Source organism: Oncorhynchus keta, chromosome 17 (assembly GCF_023373465.1).
Source record: "Oncorhynchus keta strain PuntledgeMale-10-30-2019 chromosome 17, Oket_V2, whole genome shotgun sequence".
Lineage (NCBI taxonomy): Eukaryota > Metazoa > Chordata > Actinopteri > Salmoniformes > Salmonidae > Oncorhynchus > Oncorhynchus keta.
The window spans coordinates 40,721,100-40,733,230 of record NC_068437.1 but is presented as its reverse complement, the minus strand read 5'-3'; the positions used below and the strand labels follow the sequence as shown (position 1 = coordinate 40,733,230).

Sequence of the window (12,131 nt, the reverse complement as noted above, 5' to 3'; positions counted from 1 at the left end):
TGAATATTTTCTAGTAACATTTTTTGTCCATTGCGTTATGCTAATTAGTGTCAGTTGATGACAATTCTCCGGAATGGGTAGTTCCAAGAGGTTAAGAGGTTCTGTCCTCCACTCGTTACTAGTATTAATGGCACCTGTTTGAACTTGTTATCAGTATAAAAGACACCTGTCCACAACCTCAAACAGTCACACTCCAAACTCCACTATGGCCAAGACCAAAGAGCTGTTAAAGGAAACTCTGACCTCTGTCATTGCCAACAAAGGGTATATAACAAAGTATTAAGATAAACTTTTGTTATTGACCAAATACTTATTTTCCACCATAATTTGCAAGTAAATTCATTAAAAATCATACAATGTGATTTTCTGGATTTTTCTTCTAATTTTGTCTGTCATAGTTGAAGTGTACCTATGATGAAAATTACAGGCCTCTCTCATCTTTTTAAGTGGGAGAACTTGCACAATTGGTGGCTGACTAAATACTTTTTTGCTCCACTGTATATAGCTAGGCAAAAGAAGAAATATTATGATGTGGAGATATTCTGCGTGAACACCCTTTACATGTGTGCCTGTTTCTCTCATTTCAGAACTATTACCTCACTTTTTGGCAACGAGGAGACGGATTAACGTTTTAATTAATTTGGAGATGTGAGTGGAGCAAATGGAGAAAGCATTAGCCACAATAGAAAATAGTGACAAATAAAAATGGATTTGAACTGGCATAGGCTTCCACTCTAACGGCAGTCACCACACATGCACAGAATGTATTTTAACTGCTTGTGCATTTATGGAATGGTGTCCAAGTCAACCATAGCATATGGTTAGCATCTGAAAGGGAATGTCCACAGCCCTGCTTTCTGACATGTTTGATCATGATTTGTCATGATAAGAGCACACCTACATTGGGAGAATACAGTTCCAAAATGGAACAGACAATGACAATGGCCTTTGCACATGACATTTTGAATGAATCAATAAGGAACCCTGGTCACCATGGGGTGTTCACATCATGCGAGTGGCCTTCAGGCTCACACATGAGAAACATCACAAGACTGCCTCCCATGTCTGGAGGGTTACTGGGTAGGACTTCTGCTTGTCAGCGGGGTCCGGGGTATGGGGCGGGGAAGGAGGGGGCAAGACAGGCAGGCCACATGTAGACACTGTGTTACCCACCCTTCCCTTCCATATGGGAATGTTTACTTCCCCTTTGTGTTGTACAAAGATGAAAGCAGGAGATCAGTTTGAGCTGATTGTATGACACATTTTAGCAAATTTGCAGGGGAACTTCAAATGCCTTCAAAAACCGTTTTCCATAGACTGCAAGACCACACCATTATGTCTGATACCCTTTGTGAATAGGAGGTAAATATGCCTTATGCCTACGGACTGTACACAGTGCCTTCGGAAAGTATTCAGACCCCTTGACTTTTTCCACATTTTGTTACATTACAGCCTTATTCTAAAATTGATTAAATAAATAAAAATCATCAGAAATCTACACACAATACCCCCATAATGACAAAGCGAAAACAGGTTTAAAAAATGATTGCTAATTTATTACAAATAAAAAACAGAAATACCTTATTTACATAAGTATTCAGACCCTTTGCTATGAGACCCGGAATTGAGCTCAGGTGCATCCTGTTATCATTGATCATCCTTGAAATGTTTCGACAACTTGATTGAGATGTTTCTACAACTTGATTTACCAACCTGTGGTAAATTAAATTGATTGGACATGATTTGGTAAGGCACACACCTGTCTATATAAGGTTCCACAGTTGACCGTGCAAAAACAAAGCCATGAGGTTGAATTGTCCGTGAATTGTCCGTAGAGCTCAGAGACAGGATTGTATCGAGGCACAGATCTGGGGTAGGGTATCAAAAAATAGCTGCAACATTGAAGGTCCCCAAGAACACAGTGGGCACCATCATTCTTAAATGGAAGAAGTTTGGAACCACCAAGACTCTTCCTAGAGCTGGCTGCCCTGCCAAACTGAGCAATCGGGGGAGAAGGGCCTTGTTCAGGGAGGTGACCAAGAACCCGATCAGGCCTTTATGGTAGAGTGCCCAGATGGAAGCCACTCTTCAGTAAAAGGCACATGACAGCCCGCTTGGAGTTTGCCAAAAGGCACTTAGACTCCCAGACAGTGACAAACAAGATTATCTGGTTTGATGAAACCAAGATTGAACTCTTTGGCCTGAATGCTAAGCGCCACATCTGGAGGAAACCTGGAACCATCTCTACGGTGAAGCATGGTGGTGGCAGCATCATGCTGTGGGGATGTTTTTCAGAGGCAGGGACTGGGACACTTGTAAGGATTGAGGCAAAGATGAACGAAGCAAAGTACAAAGAGATCCTTGATGAAAACCTGCTCCAGAGCACTCAGGACCTCTGAATGGGGTGAAGGTTTACCTTCCAACAGGACAACGACCCTGTTGCACACAGCCAAGACAATGCAGGAGTGGCTTCGGGACAAGTCTCAATGTGCTTGAGTGGCCCAGCCAGAGCCTGGACTTCAACCCAATCTAACATCTCTGGAGAGATCTGAAAATAGCTGTGCAGCGAAGCTCCCCATCCACCCCTTCAGAGCTTGAGATGATCTGCAGAGAAGAATGGGAGAAACTCCCCAAATACAGGTCTGCCAAGCTTGTAGCGTCATACCCAAGAAGACTCGAGGCTGTAATCACTGCCAAAGGTGCTTCAACAAAGTTTTGAGTAAAGTGTCTGAATACTTATATAAATGTGATATTTTCAGTTTTTTATATTTAATACATTTGCACACATTTGTAAAAACATATTTTTGCTTTGTCATTATGGGGTATTGTGTGTAGATTGATGTGGGGAAAAAACAATTTCATCAATTTTATAATAAAGCTGTAACGTAAGAAAACGTGGAAAAATTATTTTCCGAATGCACTGTATATCAGTATATAGAAGGACGTCATGGGAATGTTGTTTTTGAGGCTAAGTGTGACATGTTAAAGTACTGTAAATGTAAAATAAACTCTCTAAAACTATTTCCCTAAAATACCCAGACAGACAATGAAAGCAGAACACCATTACTTTATTGTGGAAAAAAAGCAACATTGGGAAAGTTTATACTGGCGCATCGTTTAAGCAAAGGCTACAAATCTTGATAATTTATACAAATACAACAACTTTCAAAAAATAAAACTTTAATTTAGTAAACTCTCTGAGTGCTCTGTGAGTATGATTCAGCAATACAACCCACCGCTTGTAATCCCTGAGCAGAGAGACAGAATGAAACACTTATTTCCATCTTCATTCATACTATAATTTGTTCATAAACAATTTATCCACAAGAGAAATTAGCACAACTTGTGATGGGGGTTGTAGGAGTGGGGTGGAAGGTGTGAAGGTAGAATAGTTTATTGTGATAACCTAGTTCAACATTTCACTATAACAGACAGATAGACATGGTGACCATAGCGATATACAACACAGTGTTGTACAGTGTTGTGCTGTATGGTCAAGACCATCACAATCGTCAGCACTGTAACAACCAGTAAGACCATCCAGCTCCAGCCAGACACAGTGCCATGCTGTGACTCCAATACTGGCAGCAGGACATGAGAACAGAGGTTACGTACAGAGTGGAGCAGGGCAACTATCATTTTTTTTGTTCAAGAAAGAACAAGGCAACTATCAGACTACTAACGTCATAAAGCACTGGATATGACCTCGGATGGATGGGGTGACTGCAGAGACAGCAAAAGAACAGCAAAAGAAATGGCAATATTTTAATACTTTTGACTTTTTGGTAGCCATTTAATTTATTGTCTATGATGAACTTAGATTTTTTTCATCAAATGCAATATCTTAGCATAATCAAGATACACCTGTCAGAAAAGGGGGTTGAAATAGCTGAAAATAGTTGAAAAATAGTTGAAATAGTTGAAAATAGTTGAAATCAAATAGCTGTATAATACTTTTGTTCAGTCATAATGCAAGGCAAAGTCTTCCAGACAAACGTGTACAGGTATATCACATTTCTTGAAGGGAAATGGATCAATATTTATCTTACGAACTTCCTTCAACATACATTTAAAAAGCTAACACAGTACCAGCTGGTTTATATGCCAAGATAACACAAAGAAATAACTTACAAATATTAAACCGCCCAGTGGCTGTGGGCTTCTTTACCATAAACATAAATGTCATAGCGGGATCATCTCCAAAATACTTTTTCTTCCTTCCAAATGTAAGTTGATAAACGGTGGTAAATGTTTTAATGACAAGCACCAAGTAGATGTTAATTACACATAATATATACAAAATGGACGTTTAAGACCGAAAAGAGTGAGAGAACATGATGTGTTGATAGTATGGAAAATCCTTCATATCTTACAGATACTGAACCTGCTGGGCACTGACATTCCCTTGCAAGTCAGACTATTGTCTCCATTATAATGTATGTGGCTTTTTACTGTATATATTAAACTTCATGTATACATACAAATAAAATAACATTTACGTTTTCAAAGCAATATTACATAAAAAGATTCCCTCAGACAAACTATAGCTGTGCATTGTTATGTAAAGGAGTGCATCGATTAGACAGCTATTTTGGTTAGGAGATGTCAGTCATCAGTAATGGCTTCCAACTGTCCCCTAATCATGTCTGAAGACAGGTCATCAGTATGAATCACGAAGGAAGAGGAAGTCCTCAGTTCTCTGGTAATGTCCAAACCTCCAGCTCGCATGCCAACTTAGAGGGGCTAATGTTAGTACTATCGGAAGTTAGTTGGCCATTTCCTTTCATAACACATTACTGTCCTCTAAGACAAATATCCAAGGACACATGAGTAGCCTACACAGGAGCCATGTGATGTCTCTCTATGAAACAACAAGCTTATTGAAGGAATGTGAAATGATCTGCTACATTTACATGGAATAGGTTCACACCTTCAATTAGAAATAGAGTTTGCAAATAATGACAGACATTTCTTTCAGTTCAAAGTCATTTCACCTTTCCATCTGACAGATGTATTGGCATTTTATTTCACAACTACCACTGTGTTTTTTGGCAACAATTTTATTGTACCTTTATTTAACTAGGCAAGTCAGTTAAGAACAAATTCTTATTTTCAATGACGGGTTCCCTTTTTATCACTCAATGATGCTCAACAATCTGCTACATATCGTTTGCAGGCATGGTGCTATAGGTCTCAATGTCCAACAACATGTACAATCAGTGAAATCTCATAGGCATTCGGAATCAATAATTAATCAACCCTGACCTCCACTAGTTGCCTACTGGGCAAAAGCCGGGTGAGTCAAGGTTGTTTTCATGTAATTTCCACCCCCAAATTCTATGCGATGACGTTGAATCAACGTGGAAAACAGATTGGATTTGAAAATAGTTAACGTAAGGCAATTCAAGTCTTATTTTCACTCAACTTTTTAACTTAAATCCAATAACATGGTGATTTTGTTGTTGTTGATTTCACATTGAATTCATGTTAGTTGACAACTCAACCAAATGTAAATCAAAACTAGATGTTGAACTGATGTCTGTACCCAGTGGGAGTGTTACATTTGAGAACAACTGATAAAGCTGTTTACAACTGATAAAGCTGTAAACTCCAATACCATGCCACGAGTTCCACTGATATGCACAGAAGCCAATGAACTGACTTCAGACGAAGAACGTAATTAGACGGTGAGTAAAAGTAACTTCTACTCCACTGCTCCTGCTTCAGAGGGCAGCGCCTTGGGAAGTTCTTTTTCCTGTCACTCGCACACACTTTTAATCTTGCACTGTCCCAGGACAAACGTTGTCCTTAAATATTTTTTAAGAATCTATAACTAATTCAAAACCTAATTAACCACAAAATATGGCCCACTTCAAGTTAAGTGCTCTGTTCAAGAGTCACAGATCCTGGGAGAGCACCCTTTTTGGACAAAGTTCCAGAATGTCATCATCCAATGTAGTGCTCCTCACAACAGACAGTCACGAGGAGCGTTCTGCTGTCCCCCCCCTTCCTCACCTTCCCAGTCTCTCTTCCCTCTCTCCTCTGAGGGTGACTTGTTCCCCAGGCTTGCTGCACAGATGGCTTGCTGGCTGGAGAGCTAACTCACAGCCCCATGGTCCTGAGGCCCTGTTTCTCCATGATGTTCCACAACTTGCGCAGGTTGGACTGGGTGATGGTGTCGTCTGGTTTCAGCTGCAGAGCTCGCAGGTAGTTGGTCTCCGCCTCCCGCAGCTTCCCGTTGAGATGGAGAATGGCCCCTAGGTTCATCAGGGCTGCTGGGTACTGGAACACAAGAACAGGACAGTTCAGTTCAGTCATTCTCAGAATCACATCTCACAGAAGGCAACACTACTTCAAATAATGGTTATCTTTGGTTCTTTATAGCACCATTTCTTCTAGCAGTATAGAAAATCTTTGTTCAAATGTCACTCTGAATGGTGTCGCAGACACTAACAGTCAGAGATGGATATGAAGGGGAGTGAGTATGTGGTTGCGAGTGGAGTAGAGTGCTGAGAGCACAGTCAGGCCTATTGAGGCAGTAGCAGACGTGGCAGGAGAGTAACAGTCTCCTACAGTACAACTCAGTCAGACCCCCCCCCCCCAGAGCTGTCAGCTCATTAAAACACTTTATTAAGCTCCCACTAACAGCCTCTGTTTTGACTGTGGAATTAATTGCATAGATCATATATAATGTTACAACATCCCTTGGCTGACAGCCATGAAAATATGTTTGGATATAAATAATGCAAGTTATGTCATATCTCCTTATTTTATGAATCTAGACTTGGTCGGATACATTACTTAATAAGAAAAGCATTTCTCGAAAGAGACGGCATGACAGTCCCCTAACAAGTCCTGAGAAAATATTGATAGGACAACGATTAAAGTTGAAATAAAGTATTTTTTAATCACATAGAAATTGGTGGGGTTGTTTGACTAGAATGGAGGCATTTTATTGCCTGAAACCAAGCTCTACCTCAATACAGAATACTCATTCCTCTTTATCATACAGGCCTACTCAACATGCTTTCAGTTGACCTATTACAATAATGTCTGATTGCCAAAACAGAGGACAAATGTCATGATACTGCAGGTTAATTCAGTCAGCCAATATGATATAGTAGTCATTTTTCAGACCTTAAACTAAATCAGTCTCAGTTAACAGGACCAATCGCCAAAGTTAAACAGCATACTGTGACAGTAGTGATATGCTGTTGGACCAGCCATCTAGACCGCCCAGGCCATAGTGCCCTTCTCAGGGGGTGGTGTCAGGACTTCTCAATGTCCCTCTGTTTGGGGCTCCATATCTGAACCCAGCTCTTTGAAGTGGGACACATGGATTAATGTCTTTTAATGCATTTTCCTGCTGATGCCATGAGGTAAGATACCAGAGTCAGTTCAAGGGATGTGTCACACGGGATCGTAAGAGAGTGGTGTTCAGATCCCAATCTAAATCAAAACAATCCAGAGCAAAACCATCCAGAGAGACGTGAGACCAAGGGATGTGTCACACAGGATCGTGAGAGAGTGGTGTTCAGATCCCAATCTAAATCAAAACAATCCAGAGCAAAACCATCCAGAGAGACGTGAGACCAAGGGATGTGTCACACGGGATCGTAAGAGAGTGGTGTTCAGATCCCAATCTAAATCAAAACAATCCAGAGCAAAACCATCCAGAGAGACGTGAGACCAAGGGATGTGTCACACAGGATCGTGAGAGAGTGGTGTTCAGATCCCAATCTAAATCAAAACAATCCAGAGCAAAACCATCCAGAGAGACGTGAGACCAAGGGATGTGTCACACGGGATCGTAAGAGAGTGGTGTTCAGATCCCAATCTAAATCAAAACAATCCAGAGAGAAGTGAGACCAAGGAAATGTCTCACGTCTCATATATATATGGTGGTCCTGTAGCTCAGTTGGTAGAGCATGGCGCTTGTAACGCCAGGGTAGTGGGTTCGATCCCGGGACCACCCATACGTAGAATGTATGCACACATGACTGTAAGTCGCTTTGGATAAAAGCGTCTGCTAAATGGCATATATTATTATTATTATATTCATTTGGAAGATAATTCATTGTACTTGTGTACAGTTACGTAACTGTTACAGAGTAATAACACACAGCATTATATTATGGTTGATTAATGACTGTTTTGAATGTAAAGTTCAGAGCATGTCATGAGAGAGATCAAAATAATTCTAACTAAATAATGACACATACTGGGTGAGTTGCTGAACTGCACATGCATTGTTTTTTGTCTGATAGTTTTTTTAATTTGCTATTTGTCAAATGTAATCTGTCTCAATAAAAAATACCAATAACAGTTTGTAAAGTCATAGAATATAATTCTGCTGTTTTGGTGACTTATAAGTAATTATCACACATAGGTATTTGTCTCATGAAACACCATGTGTTTATGTCATCATGGTTTGACATTTTCACAAATTTCACCAAAAGTTTATAAAATACTTAATTTCTTCCCTTCAGACCATAGACCACTGTGGAGTAATACTGCTGCCAATACTGTAGCATGGCAGGGGAAAAGTGTCTATGAACGGAATGGGAAATGCTGCGTGGCAAAGGTTTACAAATGTCTAAATGGACCCCACTATGCACATTGGTATAAACAACAGCATCTTGGTGATATATTAAAAGTTGACATGAAGAACTTAAATCTCTGGACTCAATTCATGTCCTTAAAACAAAAATATTTTTCACCTGGCATGTTGTAATTGATGAAACAACATCAACTGTGTGGAACAAATAGAAACTGGACTAGTAATTCCAAATCATGTTGTGTGCTAGCTAATAATAGATACAGGTACTGCAACCGCCAAAATAAACGAAACACCCAACAGAAAATGTCCTAATAGGGCGTTGGGCCACCACGAGACACCAGAACAGCTTCAATGCGCCTTGGTATAGATTCTACAAGTGTCTGGAATGTGTCACCATTCTTCCACGAGCAATTCCATCATTTGGTGTTTTGTTGATGCTGTCTCAGGTGCTGCTCCAAAATTTCCCAATTGGGTTGAGATCTGGTGACTGAGTCACACACACACGCACGCAGGCACCCAGGCACGCAGGCACCCAGGCACGCACGCACGCACGCACGCACGCACGCACGCACGCACGCACGCACACACACACACACACACACACACACACACACACACACACACACACACACACACAGCCAAATATATTTTATATTCATGACGTCGTCGCTGCTCACGTTGCTCCCAAGATTAGCAAACTTAGGCATGACATGCCAGCAACAAATGTCGAAACTACACATCCAAGCATTGTAATTTTGAATTCCATAATATCGAATTCAGAGGTGAAAAAATTATTATTGTCTATCAACAATGACAAATCACCTGGGTCTGACAACTTAGATGGAAAATGACTGAGGATGATAGCGGACAATATTGCTACTCCTATTTGCCATCTCTTCAATCTAAGCCTAGAGTAAAGTGTTGTCCTCAGGCCTGGAAGGAAGCAAAAGTCATTCCGCTACTCAAGAGTAGTAAAGCACCTTTTATTGGCTGAAATAGCCAACCAATCAGCCTGTTACTTCAAAACGAGTGGCAATAAATAAGTTAGTCTTAAATATTTAAAAAACTAAAAGAATTGTATTTGGAACAAATCATCCACTAAACCCTAAACCTCAACTAAATATTGTAATAAATCATGTGGAAATTGAGCGTGTTGAGGTGACTAAACTGCTTGGAGTAACCCTGGATTGTAAACTGTCATGGTCAAAACATGTTGATACAACAGTAGCTAAGATAGTGAGAAAAGGGCGGGATAATCCATGGTTTTCTTCTGAGCTGTCTTGTATTATTCACGACCGTAATCTGGCCTGGCCTAAAGCAAGGAAATCATGTTCTGATGATGATTGGCTTATTTTTAGGCAGTTACGAAACAAGTGTTCTTTTCTTCTCAGGAAGGCCAAGTCTGAATATTTTATGTCTGTTACCACTGATAACCTGAATGACCCTAGAAAGTTTTGGAAGGCTATTAACTTCTTGCGTCGAGCAATCCCGTATCCGGGAGCGTAATAATAGCCTAAAGCTCATAACCATAACGCAACGTTAACTATTCATGAAAATCGCAAATGAAATTAAAGAAAATGTGCTAGCTCTCAAAATTATATGCATAGGAGAAAGCACACTTCCACGAACGATTTATCATCGAATAAATATGTGAAAAACACCTTGACGATTGATTCTAAACAACGTTTGCCATGTTTCTGTCGATATTATGGAGTTCATTTGGAAAAAAGTTGGGCGTTGTAATGACTGAATTTTCGGGGGTTTTCTTAGCCAAACGTGATGAACAAAACGGAGCGATTTCTCCTAAACAAATAATATTTTTGGAAAAACTGAACATTTGCTATCTAACTGAGAGTCTCCTCATTGAAAACATCCGAAGTTCTTCAAAGGTAAATTATTATATTTGAATGCTCTTCTTGTTTTTGTGAAAATGTTGCCTGCTGAATGCTAGGCTTAATGCTATGCTAGCTATCAATACTCTTACACAAATGCTTGTGTAGCTATGGTTGAAAGGCATATTTTGAAAATCTGAGATGACAGTGTTGTTAACAAAAGGCTAAGCTTGAGAGCTAGCACATTTATTTCATTTCATTTGCGATTTTCATGAATAGTTAACGTTGTGTTATGCTAATGAGCTTGCGAATGGAATTACACTCCTGGATACAGTTTTTTTTCGTAGCTAAACGTGATGAACAAAACGGAGAGATTTCTCCTAAACAAATAATCTTTCAGGAAAAACTGAACATTTCCTATCTAACTGAGAGTCTCCTCATTGAAAACATCCGAAGTTCTTCAAAGGTAAATGATTTTATTTTAATGCTTTTCTGTTTTTTTTTTGTGAAAATGTTGCCTGCTGAATGCTAATGCTAAATGCTACGCTAGCTATCAATACTGTTACACAAATGCTTGTTTTGCTATGGATGAGAAGCATATTTTGAAAATCTGAGATGACAGTGTTGTTAACAAAAGGCTAAGCTTGAGAGCTAGCATATTTATTTCATTTCATTTGCGATTTTCATGAATAGTTAACGTTGCGTTATTGTAATGGACTTGAGGCTGTAGTCACGATCCCGGATCCGGGATGGCTCGACGCAAGAAGTTAAATTGTCTGTCTTGAATGGTGTTCCCCAAGGCTCTGTACTTGGTCCTCTCTTATTCACTATTTATATAAATGATTTAGACAAAAAGGTCCAAAATGCACAACTTAATTTTTTATGCTAATGATACTGTTATTTACTGTTGTGCCTCGTCTCTTACAAAAGCTTTCCAGAACATGCAAACTGCTTTTTATACTGTTCAACATACCTTGTGTCAATTGAAGCTTATCCTCAATATAAACAAAACTAAACTAATGGTGTTTTCTAATGCAAGAAATAGACCTCTGAACCTTTCACCTTTTACCTGTCAGGGCAAGGAGATTGAGGTTGTAACCTCATATAAATATCTTGGAATTTTAATTGATGACGGCCTCTCTTTTAAATTGCATAATCAACAATTTAGCAAAAAATTAAGCTGAAATTGGGATTTTATTTTAGGAATAAGGCCTGTTTTTCTTTTGAAGCCAGAAGGAGGCTAGTGTCAGCTACATTTATGCCTTCACTAGACTATGGGGATATTTTATAGATGAATGTTTCCGCTCAGTGTTTGAGATCAATTGACACTCTTTACCATGGCACTTTGAGATTTTTTTAAACTGCAAAACCCTTACGCACCACTGCACTTTGTATACCAGGGTTGGCTGGCCTTCTCTAGTCATTCGTAGGCTCAGTCACTGGTATACTTTTATTTACATAGCCATTTTTGGTTAACTACCTTTTTATTTGTGCATTTTTATTGTTCAGAAATGTGGTGGGTACTCTCTTCGTTCGCTGGACTTCCTGCTAACTGCTCCAAATGTCCAAACTAAATTTGGTAAAAGGGCTTTTATGTACTCTGCGCCATCGTCTTGGAACACCTTACAAAATACTTTTAAACTGGAAGAACCTGTCCCGATTGGTGTTTTTAAATCACTGATGAAGGATTTTGAGGCTGATTCCCTGACCTGTCAATGTTTTTATTTGCTGTTTTATAC

The 12,131-nt window shown here is 39.6% G+C and overlaps 1 protein-coding gene across 1 annotated transcript in view; it reads right to left on the bottom strand.

Annotated features, from left to right (window-relative positions):
- Positions 1-3,053: 3,053 nt before the first annotated feature.
- Positions 3,054-12,131, bottom strand: part of LOC118395829 (protein O-mannosyl-transferase TMTC2-like) — a 178,134-nt gene continuing 169,056 nt past the window's right edge. Inside the window, exon 12 of the mRNA XM_035789804.2 lies at positions 3,054-6,282. Coding sequence (XP_035645697.2) covers positions 6,103-6,282 — 180 coding nt within the window. The 3' untranslated portion in view covers positions 3,054-6,102. The remainder of the gene's footprint in view (positions 6,283-12,131) is intronic.